Source organism: Macrobrachium rosenbergii, chromosome 50 (genome assembly GCF_040412425.1).
Source record: "Macrobrachium rosenbergii isolate ZJJX-2024 chromosome 50, ASM4041242v1, whole genome shotgun sequence".
NCBI lineage: Eukaryota > Metazoa > Arthropoda > Malacostraca > Decapoda > Palaemonidae > Macrobrachium > Macrobrachium rosenbergii.
In genome coordinates this window covers 27,140,785-27,166,653 of record NC_089790.1, presented here as the reverse complement: position 1 = coordinate 27,166,653, position 25,869 = coordinate 27,140,785, and the positions used below count along the sequence as shown (strand labels likewise).

The following is a 25,869-nucleotide window of genomic DNA, read 5'->3' as shown; positions in this document are numbered from 1 at the left end:
TTCTATAAATCTAGAAAAAGCATTATTCAGACTGATTAATCCCACTTCCTTCACTTAGTTATATAAGTACTGTAATTTGTTGAAGCTGTGTGGTATCTTTTAAATGATTCTTCCCACACAGATATTTTGAGGAAGGCATGAAAACATGGGCACATTTTGGAACCTATGTCAGTGAACTCAGTGAAAAACTGAGAGATGTGCGTCACAGGCAAGAAGAGGAGCGTCGTCATTTACTAGCTACTCGCAAGATTATCAGTAACTCCCTCTCTGCAGAGGCAAAAACTGAGGTAAGCAGTTTGGGTATATTCTTTTGATATTTCATGCATCTTTGATGTCATCCTTAAAATATGACCATGCTGGCATCCAAGAATGGTGCCTTAGTAATAGTGATTACTCTAAACACTTTGTAGTTACTACCTTAGTACTGTACCTTTTATATCCAAAATGAAGGTGGAGTGGGCTCATCAGCCTATTCAAGTGATAAAACTATCCAAATGGGCCTTCCTCTAATATCATCAGTATTTACAGCAGAATTAACAGCCATACAATTGGCTCTCAAGATTATAACAAAAAAAGGAATTCCTTCAGCACTCATATTGAGCGACTCAAGAAGTGCAATTGAAGCAATAGGATCATTTAAATCAAATAATCACCTTGTCCAAAATATACAACGGGAAATACATCAGTTAATTACAAATGGCCTTCAAATTCAAATTTGTTGGATCCCAGCCCATGTAGGCATTGAGGGTAATGAAAAAGCAGATAAAGCTGCAAAATTGGCTTGTACAATCCCCCCAACTACTATGAAAGCACCCTTATCAGACTGGCTAGCATCAGGTAAACCCTTAATTTATAGGGATTGGCAAAATGATTGGACAAATATACCCCCACAAAACAAACTAAAACAAATTAAGAACGAAGTTAAAACGTGGCATTCTTCTACCCAAAAGCAAAGAATCAATGAGGTTATTTTAACAAGACTCAGAATAGGACACTCCAGACTCACACATGGTCATCTGATGTCAACTCCGCACACAAACCCAATAACTTGTGAAAGATGTAACATCCCAGTAACAATCAAACACATCTTGATTGACTGTCCCAGATGGCATCATGAAAGAAAGACTTATTTACAAAATAAATCAATAAAGGATATTCTAGCAGAAGGTAATAACTTTTCAATTAATAATATCATTCTCTTCTTAAACAAAATTAAATTGATAAGTAAAATATAATCTTCCCCCCCCCTCTTTTTTTTTTCTATTTTTTTTTCTCGATTGTTTTTTTTCTAATTCCCCCCCCCTTTTTTATTATTTATTTATTTAGTTAACTACTTAATTTTTTTATGTACTCTTTCCCCCATTCTTTTCCCAGCCCGAGAAGAACCCTAAAAGAGTTCAGAGGTCTGGTTAAACAAATCATGTATAACTAAATAACTATATCTGATAAAATTTACTGGGCAAGTAATTATATGAAAAAGAAATAGCTTTAAACTATATTTTGTGTTTTTCAGTAAAAATAATGAACACAGATACCAAGCAAAGCGCCATTATTTTGAAAGTTATGTTCTCTTGACATGGCTGGACAGTAAAACTGTCAGTGATAGTGTAATCATAATTTTGATGTTTTTAAATAGATATCACTCAGTTAACCTAACATGCACATCAGTTAACTTTATATTTTTGAAGAATTTGCAAAGAAAGAGAGTTATATGTGGAATTGTTCCTCCTCTTAAGAACATTACCCCTTTGAGGACCTTCTATTAATGATTTGGTCATTGTTTGAGCTGGTTATTAAAAAACATGAATCAATTTTAACTTTGGAATGGTGTGCAGCTTGAGCTAGAATCATTTCATTTTTTAGGACTGATGTACTCAGCAGTGTCACTTCAAGGCCCATTTCAAATGAGATCCAGAAACTTGGCTAACTTTTTTTTATAAATTCTTACAGGTTGATTTAAAATACACTGTAATTGATTTGCATTAAGAGAAAAGATTCTAAAAATAAGAGCCTGAGAATACTAGCAGTCACCTCTTGTATATGATAGTATAGGATTATAAAGAAATTGAAATACAAAGGTATCAGGTTTTCATGGATGCAGTGGTAAGGTTGGACTATGCCTTTTTTGCCTATGTAATTACTAATCTGGTTTTCCTGACTGTTAACTTTTCTTCTAACGAGAGAGAATTATTTTACCTCCAAGTTTCAGCCCAATCCTTCCTCATTCCTTTCACTGCTTGCTTGCTTGCTTTGGATGCCCTATGAAAAGAGGGAGAATAGCAATACTGTACTGGTTTTGTTTCAGAGAGAGCTACAGTATTGCCATAGTTACGCTACCGTTCAGCTTCACGCTGAATCAAGTTTCATGCCTCCAAAGAGGTGAAACTGAAGTGCTTTCTCTTTTGCTTTGAAATTAAGGAAACCGTGGAATGCTTAAACGTAGTGCTGTTACTTTATTTTCATCAAGTTTACTGTAATTTGTTTGCTGGTAGCTGCAATGTGGTCACTTATGAAATCTTTAAAGAAGATATTTTAGTGTTCTTTTAGCTTACACTTGAGTCTTCATCAGTGACTACAACAGCATAAAACTGAAAAAACCCATGGAAGTCCCGTAATTTAATAGTTTTAAGTACAAATAATTAAAAATATTTCATATTTATGACTCAAGTGCTGTATGTTTTCTTGCACCCCACAGAGTGGATTTTTATACAGTAGACAAATTTAATACATGATGACTGTATAGTCTTCTTCTTGTGATGTACCGTACTAGTTTTAATAAACTGCTCCTTTTAGCTTTCAGGTGTTGCGACACATGGATACTCTTTACATCGTCAAACAGGCAACAAAATTCACGGCACGAACAAGAGTGGCTATTTGTACAAGAAATCTGAAGGTATGTTTCTAATTGCAGTTGTGATAGATTTTTTTGTTACTGAACATACTGATTAAAGAAAATTTTCTTAAGTCTGTTCCAGTTTCTCATATTATTTTGTTGTATCTTTTAAGAGAAATAATGAACTTTATTGTGGAAATTTAAAGAAAATGAGTATTTAAATAATTTAATCATCCTGCTTACAAATTGGGTTTTTGGTGGCATTGCAACTTGTAAGTGTTGCCTCAAAAATTTCGGCAGCCTTGGCTCTCACAACTTTTTTTAATGAATGGCAAATTACATTACAGAAGAGAGAGAAAAATGTAATTTATGAAAATAACAATTCCTTTCTTCCAAGGGAAACCAGAAAATGTTTGTCATGTAGTGTTAGTAAAAACAGATTCAGTTCACAGAAATGGATGCAATTATATAGAGATTTCAGTGATGTCACAAATTCTATCCCTTATTAGGAAGGTATATAGAATAGTGGGTGGATGGTTATCTCCATTTCACATGGAAGTATAGGGACTTTTCAAGGAGAATTATCATTAAATTAGTCTAGAAAAGACAGTCCTAAAACTTTTTTTTATAAATACCAATGATGTATGTCATTGGGAAAGTATATTTTTATGGTAGAAATGTGGTTTAAATCTCTCTCATTATTTTAAAAAAATATATTTGTATACAAAAAGTAAAGACTTTTCTGTTCTTTGCTGACATAATTCATTATTCTAACTGCATAATTTGATGTTTCACATTTTCAAAGATACCAAAATTATGTACAATTATGTAGATTAAAAATGGCATCAAAACCTGCATTATGTCATAAAAAAAAATTTAGAAGAAGGAATAAAATAAAATGATCTCCAAAGAAGGAATAAAATAAAATGATCTCCAAACTTAGTCGTAAGGCAGAAAGGAGAATTTTACCACAGACAAGTTTGGGCTCCGTGAAAAAAAACTCGGGTTAGCTATTCCAAAGTAATAGGTATGAATTGTAAAGAGTACTATGTTGATCCTCACAGGTAAAGATATCAGTAGCAAGCCAAGTGTAGGACAGCACAGAAACTTCATTGGAAATGAAATTACTGAAAGCACCTTAAGAAGCATATAAGTACTTTGTCAGCAGGCAAACGAAATAATAAGCTGTACATCAATGTCAGCTGTAAAACACATCCACCTTACCAAATCTAGAATTTAATATAGCTTTGAATTTTGATTAAATGATCTGGTTAAATTACAGCGTTGGATAATTCATTCCTCTCCCTCTCTCTCTCTCTGTCATAATAATCCTCTTCCTCCATAAAGTGAACAGATTACTGTAATGTACATCTGTATCCTCCTAACAATTGTTCATATCTTAAATGCTCTCATTTACACCTATTTTACATGCTATATCTTAGATTGCAGAAAATTTCAGCTTAAAATCTGGTGATTTGATGAATGGTAACACTATAGTAAGCTGATGGTTACCACCCTGGTTCTCAAATATCAAATAAGCAATTGTGGTATTAAGTTAAAAGAACTAATCAGTTAATATTTTTTTAGTTTTGCTCTCACTCATCTCCCCTTCCTCCCTCTCTGTGTTTTTGGCTGTAACCTGCTAATGCCACCAACAGTTAGGTGCTCTATGGCATAGGCATAAGTGACAATTTACTTTCACCATAAGTGAAAGAACCTGGGTTTAAATCCTGGCCTAGAATAGAATGATCGAGACATATTCCTTGACAACCATCAGTCTTTTGAAATCCCCAGTTAGTGGTCAGACTGTAGGTAGTTGTGAGTCATGGGTGGAGAGAAGGGGGTGAGCAGGGGACAAAAAAAACAGCAAATAGGAATATTATCATATAATTAAAAATATGAGGGCCTTAATGAGGTACTCTTAACCTCACTGGACTGGAAACATACATCAGATCAGGAGATATCCAAGTACTGCTAAATGATCTGAAACATAGAGAAAGCTAGTCTAATACTGCATGTATCTAAACAGAGACATTTTAGGGAAAAGTATGGATTTGTTCTTAAAAGTTAGGTGGAAGAGCAGCAGGCTTGTACATAAGCAAGAAATATTCTACAGAAGTAACTTAGGAATGGGAAGATTTATGAATCCTCTGATCCCAGAATTAAGAAAATGTCTAGGTGGAAGAGCAGCTGGCTTGTACAGTCATGTACAAAAGTGTCAATACTCTCAATCTAGATTTTCAGACAAATTGTTAACCTAGAAAGCAACATCTGGCAACTACAGAAGTCTCGATACTCTCAATCTAGATTTTTGGACAAATTGTTAACCTAGAAAGCAACATCTGGCCACTACAGCATGGGGAGGGTGCTATAGGCATTAGAGGTGCTGAGAAGTGACTGATTTAAAGGACACGTTATCTTTCAAATTATCGTAGTGGTTTACTTGTAATTTCGGGCTCTAATATGTTTTTACTTGAGAAAAAGTTAAAAGGTAAAAACTAAAATAACGAAAAGCAAAGCCTTTGCTTTATCAGTTAAGTATGGTTTCAGTTTTCAAGCTCTCATTAAGAATTAAATCTCATTACTAAGTCTATTGGTCAGAAACATCTGTTTGTATTAAGCTGTTCATTGTTAGACTTGATGCATACTTATCTTGCATATAACAAGTGTTGATGCAAGTCTATTGTTATTTAACTGTATCATAATGGATAAAAGGAATAAAAACACAATAATGCACTTGAAAATTTTATTGAAATGAGAAATGTCGTAAGAAACTAAATACAGTATAAATTATAATAATCAGTTCACTCATGTAAGAACAAAATGGAAATATGAAGCATAAAAAAATAGTCTCTCTTTCTCACAGTTAACAACAGTTCATCAAATAATTTAATTTTCCTTCTGTGTCTTACACATTATGGTAGTGAATAAAAAGTAATAGCAAATATATATTCCTTTGGTATAATATAAATTAATATTCCTTTGGTATAACAGTAAATAAATTTCCCTTTTTTTTTTATAAAGATGACACTATACATTATCTGAATAATGAGTTAAGTTGTAGCCTTTAACATAAATATAAATAAGAAAAACTAGTTCTAATATTTAGTATGACCTCCATCATTGCCAGTCACAACTCTTGGCTTATTTGGCATTGAATCTACTAGCATTTGACAATAATTATTCATCCCTTTTTTTGGTCTTAATGATTCCTACACTGACAGGCAGTGTTTGATCAGTGCAGGTTTGGTTTTTATTGCCCCAGTATCCCATTCCCTTACCATTTGTCCCCAAAGATTTTCAATCGGATTGAGGTCAGGAGATTTCACGGTCCAGTCTATACGTATGACGTTATGTTCAGTAAACGATTCACTGACCACTTTTGAGTTATGAACAGAAGAGTTGTCCGTTACAAGGTAGACTGGCAAATGATCTTGTAGTAGAAGTTTCCTCACCGATGGGATCAGGACTTCTTCAAGAATTTCTACATATTGCTGTCCAGTTGAACGCTCATCGATGGGAATCAGCTCACCTGGGCCACATGCAGCCATCCATTCTTATAATCCTGCTGAAATTCTTCCGCTTCGCGTGACGGTTGAATATTTTCGTTATTGAACCTAGAAATTGAGATACAAAAAAAAATGTTATCACAAATTTAAAAAAAAAAAAAAATTATCACAAATAAACGAAAATATCAACTCTGAATATCACCAATATCCATAAAATTCAGCAACAAGGAATTTACATTGATATTAAGAATGTTTTCTCACTCTCAATATGTAATTCGTTGGAATTCTAATAGGCTTAAATGTCCCCCGTTCTGCGGGTGTGATGATAACCGAAAATCGGCGATTTCCGGTGCTTTTTCTGCAATTTTCGAGCTTATTGGCGCCGAAAAATGCCGATTTTCGGTTATTGGCGCCTCTGTTAGGTATGTATTGGCGCCAATACCCAATTATCGGCGCCAATAAGTGGAAATTGGCAATTTTCGGGGCCAAAAATTGCCAATTTTTGTCGCTAGACAAGCCCCAGAAAACCAGATCGCCATTAACCAAGCCCACTGTTAACCGGGGGCTGCCTGTAAAGAGACAAGACCCCTCTAACTATTATTTAGGATCTAGCAATATGTCCCTTGCTTAACCCCATCAGCCTGCTGTAATGGAGCATTCTAAAAACATTTGCAATAAAGAGGCAAAAGTAGAAGAATTTTCCATTGTTTTTAAAGTTATATGTCCAAAATTTTTGGATTGTAGAGAATTTAAGTCTGTAAAACCCACATCAAACAGTGATGTTTTGAGTTTTCTAAAAAAAATTGTTTTAACTGTGTAATTATATCTTGAACTTGTAACATGTCATTGTACATTGAATTTCCACAATTGGTTATTCCAGCTAGGTAATGTTTGTAATTACAGTAATTCTGATTGTCTGGATATGCTACACATATACTGTATATATATTTTTTGTAACCTTTTTTTTTTTGCTATTTAAATATGGTATTTTTTGGGCCCTACTCTTGTCACTTCTTTGTCTCTGTATGTTTTTATGATTAATTTTAATACTATATTGTTAATATATAAAAAAATTACTCATTGTAGCTAATGATGGTAAAGTTTTCAAACATAGGAGCTTTAGATGAATAAAGAAGGAAAATAGAGATGTATCCTATATGAATTCACACTAAAATTTGTGAACTTTGAAATAAAAACAAAGCATCCTAGTTGGAACTAATAAACCCATACAAAAAAAACTTACTGATTTAGTAAAGGAAAAAATCATAATTTAAAAATTGAGGAGAGCAGGATAAGCTGGTTAAATGAAACTGCAAGAGGACATAAAATACATGGACTGTATGTTAGGAAGACACAGGATGCAAAATGATATAGTTTAGTGAAATTTTATTGTTTCAGTTTTATCCTATTATTTTAGGTAAAATGCGAAAGGTATGGCAGAAGAGGCGATGTGAAGTTAGGGAGAGTGTTTTGTACATTCACCACTCAGATGAAACCAAGCAGCCTGTTACTGTACCATTGCTAACTTGTCAAGTCAGAGCCAGTATGGATGATGGCAAATGTTTTGATTTAGTATCGTGTAAGTATATACAGTATTATTTAGAAAGCTGATGTATATGTAAAAGCATTCTTTTGCACTGTTGCTCATAGGTTTGTTTAACTTTATTTATAAGCTATAATGCTGTGTAGCTTGATTTGTCCATTTCAAGATGCATTGAGATACATGTATTATCCTGTTTACTGATTCCATTCACACACGATTTGGTCCAAGTGAATTAGTGTACCTTTTCATAAACCAACATCTTTCATAATGTGCCCATTGTTTTGTGAAAATAGTTGATCATTCTTCCTTTGTTACAGATAACAGAACGTATCATCTCATGGGAGAGGATGAAAAAGAAACAGCTGCTTGGATGTCTGTCCTCCTCAACAGTAAAGAAGGTATACATATATTTTTATGATTGTTAAAGTTTTGTATTGAACTTTTCCATTATGACTGCACATTTTTGTCAGTCCATTTGTTAAATACTTAACCTAAATACTTACAGATTGTACAATAGCAGTGGGTACATTTTTTCTTTATAAGTAGCAGTGTTTACAGCATTTAATTATTTTCTAATGTGAGAATTTTATTTATTTTTGTGCTTTGCATTTGTAAATGAAACATTCTGGAGGGTCACAGAACTTGGGTCCTTGTGGATACTGCACTTCATAATGAATTTCATGTTAGGAATTTAAATCATTACAATACAAATGTTTGTTCATATGGAAGTATATAATTTTATATAAGTAACTTACCCAGTAATTACTTAGCTAAGAGTTTCTACTTGCACGGCAGCTTGAATATGAAATTCGCGGTAGTGATTCTTTTGTTTATATAGGCGACTAGCCCCACCCACTTTTGGGTAAGAGAGGAACAAAGCCAAGAGCTTACGACCACACACGGTTATAAGATTGCAGCTTGGTTTTGGATTCAGATTGATATCTTCCCTTTCAGTGAAGTATTTTGCCTACGGTAACCCTCAGCATATGTATTTAGTTAGGTTTTCAGTGAAACCTTTAATTGGACAGTTGTTCTCTGAGTGAGATTTACCGAATTTGACTTTTTTCTGTTAGTTGACTAATGTCTTACTCTCGCTGAGGGATCTTTCCAGGAAGACAATTTTTCTCGTGGCTCTAGCTGCTGCTAAGAGAGTTAGTGAGCTCCATGCGATTGATAAAAGGATTGGATTCTTCCAGGAGACGCAGTTTGTTCCCTCACCTTGGGCTTTCTAGCGAAGAACAAGAATCTGTCACAACCCTAGCCTCGTTCTTTTTCCTTCAAATGTTTAGTGGACATTTTAGGTACAGAAGAAGAGGAGAGGGTTCTTTGCCCTGGGAGAGCTCTTAGATACTATCTTCAAAGGACTGAGAAAATCAGAGGACCGGCAAGTAATCTTTAGTGCTCGGTGAAGAACTTTTCTAGACCCTTATTAAAGAAAGCCCTCTTGTTCTTTTTAAGGGATCTCATTTTAGAGGCGCACTCCCAGATTGCGTGGTGGTTATAATGTTTTTATGTGGTGTAGGTGAGTGTTGTCTGGTTGTTCTTGATTGTGGTACTGCACCCTGGGCAGGGGCAAATACTGATGCTTTGTTGGCCATTGGAAATGTCCTTTGCTGCAAAGCCCTTACTGTCAACTATCGGATTACTCCTTCACTGTGAAGTCCCTGCTTGATTAGAGGCGCTCCTGGCTATACCGCCATGCCGCTACAAGGTTGAGATGAGCACCAACCAGAGGCAGTATCTACCTGCAGTAGCTCTCTCACCAGGTAAGGAAACAACAAGCAGTGTATCAATGCTAGCCTGTTTTCTGTTCTCAAATTCATTAACCTTATTAATGTTTTGGAGTACAAGATGCCCATGAATCCCCACCACCTGTCAATGTGGATTCAGGTAAGTAATTAGTGGGTAAGTTATTTATATAAAAATGATATTTTTATAATAAAATCAAGTTTTATATATACTTACCCATAATTAAGGACGGAGCCCGCTCTCCTCCCCTTGCAAGGACATTTAAGCATAAACAAATTGAAGCTCCTGGCTAAGTTGTTCCTCTCTTACCCATGCAAGTAGGAACTGGGTAAGTATATATAAAACTTTATTATAAAAATGTCATGTTATTAGTAGTTAGAGAGGTTTTTCACTATTGTTATTACTAACTTGTTTACAGTGAAAGAAGTGCGTTTTTAGTGCCACATATTACTGACTTTGGATTTTTTATCAAATTCATTCATTCATCATTTGCATCTGTCTTCATTGTTCTATAACAGTTGTGTTAAGGTTCATAATTTTAGCTTCTGACCATTGTGATTATTGTGTGCTTCACCATGCCATAGGGTTCAGGGCTGCATCTTTTGAAAACAGTAGGTTAAATTGTACTTGATCTATTCATAGAGGCATTTTGAAGACAAGGCATTCTGAAATACTGGTTTGTGCATATGGAACAAAGTTTATTACTTTTGATCATTATCAGCCATTGTGCCCAAGTTATTTAGCAGAAAATTTTCTTCATATTTATTAAGTCCAGATTTTAAATTTCAGGGGCATTACAGAAAGCACTTTGTGATGATAATCCAGGACCATCACCAGCAGATTCTGGTTTTAGAGAATTGCAGCAAAGAATTATATCATATGTACGTGGGCTTCCTGGTAATAACCTTTGTTGTGACTGTGGAGGCACCAATGGTAAGTTGACTTATTAAAGTAGTTTTAAATACAGTAGAAAGTGTAGTAACATTTAAGTGTCATGAAGGGCAGTTTTGTTATTGTTTGCTTACGTAGTTGTCCTTCAACTCTTAGCATCCAGTAACTCCTGCTTGCCGGTGGCAACTTTTTTTTTTTATTATTTTATGTATTTTAGTGAATTTTTTGTTGTTCTGTTACAGCCCAGTAGGTTTAGCATTACTTACTTAGTTTAATCTGCCATTATAATTTATTTAGAGATGTTAATTAGATTACAAAGGAACTATACTGATCTATTTTACCATGAGAGTTGAGGTATGGTCACAGCTGACAACTTGCGCTACAACATCTTTGTGTTTGTTGTAGGGTTAGTTTTAAATAAGCAGTATGAATTGTTAGGTTAATTTTAGGCTTGTGCAATACACACTATTACAGTTTCTCAGATTAGGAAATGTACTATAACAAATTAAGTGTATTTTTTCATTTTAGTACTCCTTAGAGAAAAATCCTGGATTTCTTTTGTTATTTTTACTCACAGGTAACACAATCCTTTATCAGATCATTTACAATAAAGGGAAGAGTCAAAACATTTAAAATAAAATCTGGGAGATATTGTAAATAATTTCCTGTGTTTGAATATGATGGACTCTTGGTGAGGAGTTTTGACCATCTGTGATGGAAAAGCCTTTCCTGGTCATTAATGATAGAGGCAGCTTTTGTTCCTACAGGGATACCAAGCCTTTTGTATAGGAGTATCTTCAGCACATGAGCTGGAGTAGTCATTGAGACTTGGAAACAAGTGGGGAGGGGGGAGGGAGAGGGGTTGAGTGGTGGAATGCCATTTCTTGCCCAGCACCACTCAGTCATTTTACTCCAGCTGCCTTTGAGAGGAGACATAACCCTTCTTTCTCCTTTGTGTAATTGTAGGATTTAGATGAGTTTCCTACTACTTCACCTTCTTTACTTTGAGTTTTTTGTATTTTTGTCTCTGTTGTTGTGTTTGTCTTCAAAATGGAAAAGAAACATGGGCAGTGGTTTTGGACTAGCATCTTTCAAGTTGAAATTTACTCATATTGGCTGGTAATACATTCAGTCTAATCTCTAAGCTATAATGATGAAAAATATATAAAATAAAAGCTTGAAACAAACCCATGAGAAGAAATAGATGCTTTTCAGTTTAATTTTTGTATTAAATATCTCTTGTCAGAGAGGAATGGTTGCACATAAACCACCCAGGATTGCAAGTGTTAATGCAGGACTTTAGGAAAATTTCCCATTTCCTAGGGAAAGTCAAAGTTAACCCTTGTCATGATGCAAACACATTGTTAACAGTACTAATGGTTCTTTAGTGCTTCCCTTTAATCACAGCTTCATTGTTTTCTGCTTTGACTCATCATCCATTCCCATATGTTCACAGCTGCATTCTTTTCTGCGTTGAATTCATCTGTTCGTATCAGTCCCTCTGACCTAGCTGTCCAATTTCTTGATTTTTGCCTTGCTCCTTATTCTCACCTCTCACATAAGAATTAACCCTTCCATTGAACCCTATGAGAACCTAGACTTGACTTAGCTGTTTTGCAAAACAAATTTACAACTGGTGTACTCATACTGGCAAAAAGATTGCATCGTAGGAAGGTTTGAGACATTAAATTCTAAGCTTAGGGACATTATGTTCTCTCCAGAAGCTCAGGTCAAGGGGCTTTCATGCTGCAAACTTATTTAGAGGCCATTGATGAGAAAGGATGACCCTGGATTGGAGGATGGCAAGTGTAAACGTGGCATTCATACAGTAAACTACCATTGCTACACGGAACTTTATATAGAGCAAACTTATTGAGTTTTATCATATTGAGGTGTTAATAGTAAAAAACCTGCTCATAGTCATTACCTCATCTCTAATTAATTTCTACCACATTCTTGGAGAATAGTGTGGAGAATTTTTTATGTTGATACAAATCATTTATGATTTTGGTGTGATTTTTCTGTAAACTTATGTAAAATCATATATCAAAAGAGATCCCAGAATAATAGTACTGTACAGTTGTTTTCTTAAATGCTGTTTTCCTTTTTATCATAATAAAATCAGTCTGTTTCAGCTTCTCCACTCTTGTTATGTTATCAGCTTCAGTCCTTGGCTTTTGCAAAATTGCAATACAATTTCTTGCTCCAGATTTTCACCTCTTTGACTCTATCTACCAATATCACCTTATTCCATCTTGAGTGGCCATTTAGTTTGTTTATAATAAAAATAAATGTTAAAAAACATTCAGTTTCACTAAACTTTAATGTCAGTGTTCATTAATGTTTTAAAAATGTACATTTCATTCAATAAGTTATATTGTATATACAGTAAATGTAATAGATATTTGGCTACTTTATTTACTAAATTTTATCTCTTTTTAATTCAACTATACACTGTGTAAGAAACACTAAGTACTATTTTTATTTGATTTGGTGAATTTGAATGGTTTAAGTAATTTTAAGTTATTGAAATTCCTTTTTTCAAATTTCACTTTTCAAAAATTATCCTGTAAATATTATGATCCATAGTTATACAGGATTAGACCAAAATATGGACTGAAAAGACATCAGATTAGCTAGGTCTCATAATACTTATACAGTATTTACTTGCTTCTCCCTCTGCCTTATATTTTATACATTGAAAGTATAATTTTTCACATTTTTTTATTATGTATGGAAATCAGATAATTTATTTATTCAAATTGTCATTACATTGCAGATGTAACATGGTTGTCAACTAATTATGGCGTGATGGTATGCATCGAATGCTCAGGAATTCACAGAGATTTAGGAGTTCATGTTTCAAGAATACAAAGTTTAACGCTAGATAAGGTAATTCTTGGAAACCCTGTTTTACTTTTTCCTTATAATCATCATTAATTACTTTGAATGATACAGCCACTTTCAAATACTACAGTCACTTTCAAATAATCATAGTATTTCATTGCTTTACTGTAAATAGTTATGGCATCTTGAGCCTTCGCCTGATTCAAAGGCAACCAAATGAAAAGATAATAAGGTTATTTGCATTTTTAACACATATGGTGCAGTTTTTTCAAAGAAAAAGTGTTGTGGAAAAGCACAGTGCACCTTCTGCTTTGAAGGTTAATGTATGAATCTCACTTTCAGCATATCCAGAAACTACTGTTATCACTTATGTGTTAGGTTAGACACATAAGGTTAAGATTCGTAAAAAAATATCTTTCTTAGTGACTGAATGTTCAGTTGCCTGAGAGTAATATAATGTAAAATGAAAAAGCAAAACAGAATTAAATGAAAAATAAAAATGAAGTAATATTACAGATCAGTTGCCATTTTTTTATGCAAAATTCTAATCTTAAGATGTAAATCATAATGCTTAATTATTTGCCATTTCTGCCAAATGCTGTGTTGCAGTAGGTTCCATCAAGTTCTGCTCTCTCCTGACACAGTGATCTCCAGCATAATCTCTATCACTGTTCAAGCACCATGAGTTTCAGACAGAACTTTAAATTTTCATATAACACCACGTAAATATCAATGCAGTTGACCCTCGTTAAAATGAACTTTAATCTGGATATCGGATAAGACGGTCACCGATAATTCAAAATATGTTGAAATATGCTTAAGAAGTTTCCTTTCTTTAAACATCTGTTATACAGTATTCCTTTTTGTTATCTCTCTTCTCTTGTTCCTCCTTAAAAAATTATTCATGTTCAGTTATAAAGGTAAATTGACTGTGCACAACATCCTAATTGTTATTATTATTTTTAAGTTCTCTAGCTTTTATGAGTAAATTAAATGGCATAATTTTAAATAATAAAAATTTTTACATGTATATAACCTTGCAGATTATGCTCTACATATTTGACTTACTCTATCCTGGAAATTTAACTCCTGCTAATGAATCACATTGGCACATTATCACCAGTTGTAGTACTATAGAGAAAACTGTTATAAGGAAAGTAGAGAAGACTCTATACAAGATCAATGCAGCTGATGCAGCGATTTCTTTCAATAACATATAATAGTAATAATAATAATAATATAATTGTAATTACAAAATTTATACTATGTATGTGATGCATATTTTAAACAAACAAATATCATTCCCTGATCTTTTGAAGAGAACCTTAAGTGCAAAGCTGTTAAACATGTTAAATTAATATGCCAATAGTGGGTCAACGGATTCCTATGTAATTCTCTCTCTCTCTCTCTCTCTCTCTCTCTCTCTCTCTCTCTCTCTCTCTCTCTCTCTCTCTCTCTCTCTCTCTCTCTCTCTCTCTCTCTCTCTCATGAACATAAGCGGCTGAATTCTGTAATTTTCATCATGTTTTATTCTTCCTTTCTCATCTTTTACTATGAGGTTTAATTCAAACGTTTCTATATTGGTTTATTATTCATGCTCTATAAAAATAATAAAATACAGCATATATATTGGTATTTATAGGCATGTCTTAGGTATCACCGGCTAAATCAGACTATCGCCCAAGACAGACACTCTGGCCCCCATATTAGTCCACCTTAACGAGGGTCGACTGTATGGCTATATCATGTAATATTATTTATGAAATATATAAGCAGATTTAACCAAGTAAAGCTGGTATTTGTTCTTATAAAAAAAGTGATTGTATTTATCATATTGTTTGTAAGAATATTCAGAGTTCCAGTTTCGAGTGATAGTTATGTAGCAGGGTATGGCAAGTTGGGTACCAGTAACATGGTTCTAACGCTTTCATGTGATGAACTAAAATGTTCCTCATACTTTTATGTATTAGGCCCAATTGCTTTTATGCACGATTAATGTATCTGGTGTGCTTGGCATGTGTGGGAAATGTGAATTTGCCATTTTGGGACTTTCAAAGACTTATTCAAGTTTTCTCAAGTGCGTGTTTTCAAATATAAGTACCACATTTCCTGGTGTTGAAGACACTCAAACTTTGAAGGCACTCCCCAGTTTTGACTAGCAGCATTTTGAAAACAAAAAATAACAAAAAAGTATGGCAGCACTAACAACTTGATGGCTTTGATGTGGTTGCTGTACTAATAAAACTTCCAGTATTTTTTTTTATTTAGTCATCAGGCTGTATACTAAGTTGAAATTCTGATATTTTGTGTCAATTAATCAGAATTGTTTTTTTTACTAGTTTGGAGTGTGTGTGTAATATTCAGTGCTGATTTTTTTTTATTAATAGCAACATGAATATTATATAACATTAGTGTCATGTATGCTTTTGAAATAAAATAAGCAGTTGGGCAAAGTGAATAATAAGTTAGGATTGTTTCACTAAAGGTAGTTTGTATGTTTTTCTGTGTAGGTTGGAACAGCCCAGTTACTCTTAGCTCGTCATATGTCAAATAACTCTTTCAATGAAGTGACTGAAGCTACTTCACCAAGAAAACCAGAGCCAACAAGTACAATGTAAGTACTTAAGTGGTTTAATTTTTTGTTGAATGTAACTAAAAAGTATTTTTCCATAGTGTTCCTATGCTCTGTGTGTGAAAATAATATAAAGTGACTGTCATTGGTAGCAACTCTGCTGTATATTATCCATAATTGTGCAAGTCCTTCTTTTATTTAATCTTCTGTCTATCGGTATGCTCAGGTCTTTGGCTACTGGTAATCATTTCATGTGTTTAAAATCATGAAAGAACATATAAACTTGAGCATATGACAAGTTTACATTGGGTATGTTAACAAATAATTTCAGGGATTTTAGTTCTGTGCTTAATCATAGGATCTCAAATTTGCATATGTACCTTGGGATCAGTGATCCACTTGACCATTAAACCTTTTCTCACTCAGTGACTCACGAGAAGATTGGCTAAGAAGGTGGTGAGTACGGCTATTCATTTCAGCCGTGTCTCTAGTTAGCAAAGCAGGAATCAGAGAGCAGACTTCTTTTTAAAAAAGAGTGATTAAGACTAGATCCCTAATAGAAATTGATTAGAATATCTAGTAACTGGGTTGATTGAAGATAACTATCAATTATAACTATTCCTAAATGTAAATTTGTTAATACTGTACTGTACATTAATAGTAATGGCTTGAAATGCTTTCCCCATCTTTAGTTGTTCTGATGTTAAAATATTGACGTTCATTGATACTGTATATATATATAATTTTTTTTTTTTTGTATGTGGGATTGTATATAATGGGCCCAAATAAGATCTGCTTCTGAGGCCAAATCATTTGTTCTTTAGTGTGGCATTGGTCACCCTGGGTTAACAGAGTATTGCTGATGTGGCATGAGAATTACCTGTCCATTAGAGAAATAATCCTAGTTCATGACTGGCACTTTGTTGTTGTTCTATGTCATACTGTTAACTTGAATCTTACTCTTGCTAGCAACATATTATGCCTTAATGATGCTTTTACACAGATATTTTGCTGTTCCGATTAACACGTTCTGCTATTTACTCACTTGTAGTAACTGTTCAGCCTCATTAAGCATATACTTTTGAAATAGACAGGTGCTTGTCTTTTTTTTTTTTCCAAACACATCTGGTAAGCATGATGAGAGATTATAATTGCAATGACAGTTTTCCAAATACACTGCACAGATTTTTTTTATTTTGCATGCTGGAGAAAACTTTCCATTAAATATTTTTAAATGATATTTTTATTAAATGGTTGAAATATGGTGCTTTTGAAGATGTATTAAGTTTTGGAATGGTATGAGATTTGTGTGTCAACATCACAAATTTTGGATAAAATGTGCATTATTTTTTATCGTGAGATCTTTTCGTAAATTAGATGTTGGAAACCGCAATATGTTTACTTGTAAGTACAGACTATAGTTATGTTTTTACGTTCTTGTCAGTGCTAGTTAAGTTTGAAGCTGGCATTGAAAATTGTGATTCAGAGTTAACTGGCTCGTTTGATAGGGGAATATGTTCTTGCCGGTGGTGTATGTCTGTGTGTTAACAGAATTATTAAGTGCACTTGAAGAACCCTAGAGTAGCATGATGCTCCTCTTTGGTGCTTTGTTTTCTACGCTACCTTTCATATCATCATGATTATACATTGCTGGATTGCTCTTTACGGTATTTTCTTCCAACTTGATTTGTTTGTTTTGTATGTCTCAATGTTTGCATTGGAACTAAGTACTTAAGGACTTATACATTTCATCTTATTCCCTATATCTTTGTCGTGTTTTAAGAGTTATTATTGTTCTTGTGTAATAAATTGTCATTTGGTAATTCCTTTTCTCATTTTCACCATAGTGAACTTTGCCTTGATTGTACCTTGACATAGCTCGCTTTCATATAAACCTATTCTTAATAGGAAAGTTCAGTATTCACATCATTCATTTTGGGGTTTTGGTCTGCTGAATTTATGTTTGGTGTTTGTATCCTTTCCTATCTATTGTGAACTGTACATTTTAATGTAATGCAAGTACATCTTTCACACATCTTCATTGTCTAGCACATAGATGAAAGACAGGTGGCAGTTCTATCCCTGCAATCTGTTGTGCTATTACTTAAGCAAATGTCATTTACATGTTCAAAATTTTATTGAATTCATACTCTTATTAACCCTCAAGTAACATTCATCCTTAGGATCATTCATTGGCTTCTGCAGTGCAAGACCCTCTTACTGATGTTTGGTCATCTTGTTTAATCAGTACCCTTCTATATGCTTTTTCAGCACATCTAAAGCTATTGGTTGTACTTACATATAAACATAGTTAAATGTGTACAGAGTTTAATTTTCTCATAATCCTCAGACCATAGTTTTTCATTGGATGACTGCCTTTTGGAAGGTACATGCTCAGTTTATTTTGGAATGTTATTTTCCAATACTTGCCTAATTTCCGGTTACCATTATCTGTAATTAAGGCATAAATAAAACTATGGCTTGTATATAATAGGAAATATTAAAATTGTTTGGAAAATTTCATATTTCCACAAATTTTTAAGGGTTGAGTTTCTTCCAAGATTCAAGATTAAGAGTTTGACAGATTAACATGACTTGCTGCCATAGAAGGGGAACAGGTGAATGCCTCACCTTAAAGTACTGTATATATTTACCTTATATGGAAGGCCAGACTTGTGAGAATGGATTGTTATTGCCTGGTGATATAGATGAAATATCTTTTATAGGTAGCTAATTGTATTCAGGAAATTATTTTTATGCAGTGCTGTGATGTAGTAATGTAGATAAATTTGTTAAGGTAGCAACAGCAATGAAAAAAAAGAAAAGAGAAAGAAAATATTAAATTTAATAAAGAATACAAAACAAATACAGAATAAGTCCCCCCAAACATATAAAATAGGCAGGGAAATTGTGAAACATGTTGACTTGGACATAGTGCATAGTAGTGGATTACAGCTTTATAGAACTGCCTGGCCTTTCTTGCCACATCCAGTCTTCCCAGCTTTTTATCTTTGAAGGGGCAAGAGAGGGAGAGTAAAGTTAAATCAGAGATGGGAGTTTACTACTGTATCTTGAGAAGAAGTGCATGCAAATACTTACAGCTCCTTTCTCGTCGAGAAGTATCTGCTTTTAATTCCCGGAAGGATCATGTACTTGGCATTATAAAAACTGAAGCAAAATCCTGTCACTCCAGATAACTTGAAATACCAATTCATTAATAGTACAAGTAAATAAATTAGTTTTAAAAACATTGAAGTTTTATATTTGTAAAAATGTAAATGTAATTTCAAATGAAAATATATAATTAAAATATAAAATATAAACATGAACTGAATGAGTATATTACTGTAATTGATATTGGTTTCACCATTCTCTAACATCTAGGCAGAAGTTAGTAGTAAGCATTCTGAGACAAAACTGTGAAGAAAACATTTTTCAGTGGGATATATTCATGACTTTGACTTTAATGTGGGTCACACACTCTACATCTTGATGCTTACAACCACAGACTTCCATTCTTAATGTGGAGTCTTACCATTCTAGATGAATTATATTAGCTAACTGACAGTGTAGGTGATTTTAAGGGATTTTATGGGATGCATTCCATGTTGTCAAGAGCTATGGATGTTAGATAGACCACTGGCTTCATTATTTCTCTTTGTGCTCTTGATATTTTCTGCCATCTTCTGATATAAATTATGAGGTTTAGTACTGTCTCCATCTGAATGTATTCTCTACAGAATTATGAGGAGGAGAATAACGCTACTAATATTAACAATGGAAAATAATTAAAGTGTGGAGAGTTATTAAATCAGCCATGATGTTATTGTACACAGTAACTTTTATATCAGTTTAAGAATAATATTAAGAAGCTTAGAGCCAATTCTTAATGAAGGGCTCAGTATCTGCCCTGGAGTTTTCAAGTCTTCCTTAATGAAGCTGATGACAATGTTGACATGTCCAGTTCTTGCCAAAGAATGAATGAAGTGAAGCATTGTTTGTGGATCTGTACAAGAGTCGTAGGGGCCTCTTGATATGTAGTGGTTCAAGCTATGCCTGAGATTTCCATGTACAGAAGTAAGATGGTATATGATTAATGGGTTTGTATAGAAAAGCATATTTTGTGTTATAAAAATCATGATTTTGTAAAATTTTACATTTTCCATACAGGCCACTTTGCTCTTATACAATTGTATCCACTACTGCTCATACTATGCACAGCTATTTTCCATGCATTTTCATTTTACCCGGAGTAGTAATAGTATTTGGACTATACTAGCAAGATGCTTATGGAGTGAAGGTAAACTCTACATGAGAATAGGAATCCATCAGCTCTCACAGTAGATAACTGTATTTTTGCTGTCACATAACTCCAAGTTGTGGGTTTGTAAAATATAGTTGTGACTTGCCTTCATGTAATTACTCATTGATAGGTGTGCTGTGTATTTGGATTTGATGCAGTAGTGGTAACTAGTCATGTGATTTTATAGGTACAGCGTTAACTGTGACAAATGTCATCTTGGGAGGTTACCACTGCTCACTCAAGAATGAAGTTTTAGTGTTTACCATTGCATTTTGAAAGTAGGATGCCTGGCAATGAACTCTCACTTTACAGAAGTGTCACTGCATTGTTTGTAAGCAATGATTTTGATACACTTGCTTAGGCATGGGTCTAGAGTTTTAATATTATATAATTAGCTTGTGCTAAGAAAGTAGCATGGCTGTAAGATGCCTGAAAAAGACAAGGTAAAAAAAGGGGAAAAAGTGACATCATAGATGGAATTTCTAGGTTTCATTGTATAAAGAAAGCTAATTGTAACTTTGATTCAAGACCCTAACCTAATTACAAGGGAGCAAGTAGCAATTGTCAAGTGTAACTCAGTTCTGCCCTGAAACTAACTCTGGAAGTTATGCAGTGAAATGGAAAAGGGCTTAGATGAAAATCTGGGCAGGTAAAATATAATTTGATGTGAGAAGGTTCATTTTGATAATAGAGGTCTATTCTTGAACCTGACTTTATCCATATCCTGTGTTAAAAGTGGTCCAGTTGGTGAAAAGTTTTGTAGTAGTTGGTCAAGATGTCAGTCATAGCATAAGTGGACAGAACACTTAACAGTTGCAGCAAGTGAGATATTGGCTCTCCCTGAGAGATAACCAATTCATTTGGTAACCCCTGTTAGTACCCCAGAGGTAACACATTAGTTAATCCAACATTTTGCTCAATGTGTTGCGATAGTGGGGTATCTTCAATCAAAGCTGATGTTTTTTGCAGTTTTGTTGAGTGAACGCTTTGAGTTAAAAACTAGGGGAGTAATTAGTTACATTTTGCCTTAAATTCCCCTTGAGTGGTCTAAGTTCTCTGTCAGCACCTGATAAAAGATTTGTAAAATAATGTGATTTGTATGCCTGTATAGAAAGAATTAAGGTATGTATACAGGTATATAAAAAAGTTGTCCAACACAATATCACCAAAGTGGAGGAAAATGTGTGGTAATTTTTCTTATATCCAATGGATGGCAGGATTTGTACCCTGATGCTCAAATTTAACAAAGTGACAGTATATGTACTGAGGCTCTGTGCCTACTGCCATGAGAGGTGGTGTGCAAGTAAGAGAGGTTGACCATCTGTCACCAATCTAGTCTCTCAAAGACCTGCTAGCAGTCTTTGGTATTATTAATTTCATGAGACCACCGAGTCATATTTCAAGACTCATATGGTTCACCTGTAGGTTTTTAATGAAGAAGTGAAATTTAGAGGAATATTAAGTTGCTAATGTTACCTGGTGTAAAATGATCAGTGAAATGCAATTGAGTGTTACCAGTAAGGAGGTTATCTACTTCCCTTTGTGAGTCTTAATCATTTATGCAATTCCGGATGCATTGAAGTGGTCACCCCACAATCTTGTGATGACCTTGTTGCTTACAGTTTCTCTTAATCATTGTGATAGCTTCTTAGTTGTGGGATTTAGTGATTGAATGTCACTCCACAGATGAGGGTAATCATCAGATTGTAATTTTCTAGGCATGCATCTGCTCTTAGTTGCTTTTCATTAAGTCTGCAGTGCTTCAGAGAGAGTTTGAACCATGCTGTCACCTGTCTCATTAGCAATGCAAAGTGTCCTTCTCTCTGGCTACCATTTTGCCTCCATAGTCAAAATCTCTCTTGTGAATGTGTGTACAGATATTTAACCATCATTTCATCCAGGTATATTAAGAGAGTTGCCTCAACGAAATCTAAAGATATCCCTGCCTGAGGCAAGAAGAGTAGATATTATATTCGAATAGAATTCTTTCAGGTCTCTCCTGTGGTGGTAATTTCTACATTTTGGGTTAATGCAGAGTATAGCGTCTGCCGGTTCAACACTGACCGCAACTTATTTTCTTGGGTCATCCTAAAGGATCTGGTTTTCTGGTGGTCTTTAAAGTCCCAGTGAACAGCAAGTAGGCAATCAGTTAGGGGGTTCATGGTGTGGAGGGATGGGATATTGAATGACACTTGTAAGGGGACGTTACCATAGCCTGTTGCAAGCTTGTAGCAAATGTTGTAGGTCACAGTTGATATATGAAGGTGTGGAGACATGATCCAGTGATCTAGCCAAGTGGTTGTAATTGTGTTCATTGTATTTTGTACTTAGGTATAGGGAGAGGGAGAGAGGAGCATTACATTCCTTATTTTGAGAGCATGATTTTGACAGAAGCAAGTAAGTTTGTTATAAAATTGTTTTTAGGGATGAGAATCAAGGTCCCCAACTATACAGATATGATCAGCAGCAGAACTGTGAATAATGCTGTGTAACTCACCTAGATTCATGCAATATTGATCAAAATTGTTTTTATTTTCCCCAGGCATATAAACATTAATTATTAGGATCTTAGAGTACTCTGCTGTTGCTTGAAAATCCAGCACTCTCTTATTCTTATGTCATCACATTCACTATACAGGCAGTCCCCGGTTATCGGCAGGGGTTCTGTTCTGAGGGTGTGATGATAACCGAAAATCGGCAATTTCCGGGGGTTTTCAGGGCTTATCTCCGCCGAAAAGCGCCAATTTTCAGTTATTGGCGCCTCTGTTAGGTATGTATTGGCACCAATAAGTGGAAATCTGCAATTTTCGGTGCCTGAAATAGCCAATTTTCGTTGCTAGACAAGCCCCGTAAAACTGGATCGCCGTTAACCGAGCCCGCTGTTAACCAGGGACTGCCTGTATTGTCTAAAGATTTGTGCCATGGGAAAGATAGGCCCCCTTTTGGGCAACCGGCTATGTAACTTGCATCGATGAGGTCAAGAAAGCTTGGAAGTCTTCATGCACAGAATCACAGATGACAAGGCTATGTGGCCATAGGAGCATTTCTTTCAATGCAGTGCATGCCTTTGAGTTTGCAGAATGTGTTGAAGAGAGGTATGTTCTGCTTGAGGCCATAAATATGCCATGATATTAAATCTAATTTATCCATGGTTACTTACAAAGTTGGGAAATGAATGAGATGGTCATTTGGGTGGATTGAGTGTTGGCTGGCGGGGATGGACAGTCACTTGTGGTGGGAAGTTGGCTAGCACTTGTGGTAGGTGAGCCTGCGCCCATGCTGCTGCATGGAGTGTCGGAAAGTACCCTTTTTTTTTGGGGGGGGGACAGCTGGTCCCAAATTGGGTTATATCTTGAGACTTTTATATTAGGACCAAAATTGTCACCCTTAAGACATTAAGGTGTTGAAATAGGCAGGTAATCATAAGCCACCTTGCTTAATATTGTATGGGAGTCCATGTAAGATAGAGGGTCGGAGCCAGTGAGAACTTGGCTCTCTCTACTTTGGTGTCTAGCTTTGCTGATGAGCTCAAATTATGAATAAGTGTGACATCTCTTCTCAGGTTTTGGGCGAGGTGATTCATGGTTGCTGAGGTTCAGTCCATTGGGTAATCGAGAGGTTCTTTTCTTTTATCTACCGGCTTGTGTTTGCCAGCCGCCAATCGGATCATAATCATCAGCATCCACCATGGGGGATGGGGGGAGAGAGATAGGGTTGGAAGACTAGAGGGCTGGTAATCTAGACCGAGAATCTATCTTCCACTGGAGGCACTGGGGAGGGAGTGGAGGGTGAGAGTCCATCAGTCCCCTGTGATAGGTCCACAGGTAATGTGGGTGCTCCATCCATGAGAGGGAGGGTGTTTCCCACATGGTAGTGTACAGTCACCTTGATCTCACGTCGCACCCCCACTCTTCTCATGTTGTTGGGCAGCGAGGAAATAATAGATACCCATTTCAAAGGAGTCTGGTGGCTTGCTGTATGTCTTTTGAGTGATTTCTGTAGTCCTTTGATCACTTTCCAGATCAGTGAATGACTATTATTTATTTCCACAATTTTTTCTGAGAGAAACATTACGATTTGGAAGGTGTTTGCACGTTTATGCCTGTAAACAAGCCATCCTCCTGTATTTAACAGAAAAGCAGTGTTCAAGTTGCACAGGACACATCAATCTACTGGCAAGTGACTGAATAACTATTCCTTGCAAACAGTTTCTTCTGGTTGAAAGAAAAAATATGACATTGCCTTACCAGTTATGAATACACTTGTACTCCAATTTTTATATCGGTTGAAAGTGTATCATACTGTACTTGGATGAAGGTATAATTTTCTTATAGCCTTTATATTAGTCTGAATACTGTAATGAAAATCAGTTTTCTTAAACTTAAACATTTTTTATGAGTATCTGAAATTGTACCCTTTTTTTTATTTATTTTGTAATTACGCACAAACTCATTCCATGGATGGCAGTCATCATGATTACCACAGGTATAGACCTAAAGTTATGCTGGTGTTGTGATGTTTTACCAAACCAAATAATCTAAATTGGTATGGTTCTCAGTCAGCTTCGTGCTGGAAAGTCGTTGGGCCCAAATTTGTTTCCAGAACTTCCTAACCTCTACAGATCTAATCATTCCCCATTTATCATTTTACAGCTCTCTCATCTGTGATTCAACTTGCGTAGACTTTCCTGACATTGGTCTCACTTATTAAAGGATGATATTATCATTTTGGTGTTAGTGATCATGCCAGTAGCTGAGAAACTAAGTTCATTGTATTAAAAATGTAGGATCAGAAAACGTTTTAATTCAAGGAGCAATGTCTTAGTAATACTGTATATTGTGTAAGTAAGAATGAATGTCTCTTGTGAGTGGCCTGAGAAAATAGAGATGTTAGGGAAGTCAGTAAAAAAAAAATGTAAATAAGATAAAGAAAAAGAAGAATCTTACAAGCAAACTAGAGAAGAAGGTAGGGGATGGGCAAAATCAAGAAGAAAGTAAATTTAGGAAAAACAAGAAAGAAAAAGCTAGGCAATGTAGGGATTGTAGCAATACAGCAAACAGTGATGAAGCTTTGTAATAGGTTAGTGGTGCAAACAGTGCATATGATTGCAAGTAACCTCAGAGACCAGAGAAAATATAGGTGGTGTATAGAAATGATGGGGGAATTTTAATGAAAATAATACAGGAAATTGTTTCAATAAAAAATTAAGGTAAAATGAGTTCCAGGTATTAAAAATGGAGAGAAGCAGCTAAGTTTTTAAAGAGGAAAAGGAAAATATCATAGATATTAAATAAACAATAGCATTGTTATCTCAAGAGAGGACCCACCTAACTGGGAAAAGGAAAATAGATGTTACGTTAAATAAACAGTAGCTTTGCTATCACAAGAGGAGACCCACCTAACTGGGTTAAAGAATGATCTGTAAGAGAGAAACAAAGAAAAACTTATAAGTAATAACAATTGTAGTAATTTTGATATTACTATTTATGTTAGAGAAAAATGAAGAAAAGGCCCCCATGGTTTGAAGTATCAACAACCTTTTCAAAAGAAGAAAAAGACATTCTCAGAGTAAAATTCTTAAAAAGCAGACTTGAGAGGGCTGTGGAGACTAGAAAATTACCT

The 25,869-nt window shown here is 34.9% G+C and overlaps 1 protein-coding gene across 4 annotated transcripts in view; it reads left to right on the top strand.

The window, feature by feature from the left end:
• Positions 1-25,869, top strand: part of Asap (ArfGAP domain of ASAP) — a 289,381-nt gene that overhangs the window by 212,614 nt on the left and 50,898 nt on the right. For all 4 annotated transcript variants that reach the window (XM_067094340.1, XM_067094341.1, XM_067094338.1 and 1 more), the window contains exons 7-13: positions 122-287; positions 2,794-2,893; positions 7,760-7,921; positions 8,203-8,283; positions 10,424-10,567; positions 13,305-13,417; positions 15,883-15,986. In XM_067094340.1, the coding sequence (XP_066950441.1) occupies positions 122-287; positions 2,794-2,893; positions 7,760-7,921; positions 8,203-8,283; positions 10,424-10,567; positions 13,305-13,417; positions 15,883-15,986 (870 nt within the window). The remainder of the gene's footprint in view (positions 1-121; positions 288-2,793; positions 2,894-7,759; positions 7,922-8,202; positions 8,284-10,423; positions 10,568-13,304; positions 13,418-15,882; positions 15,987-25,869) is intronic.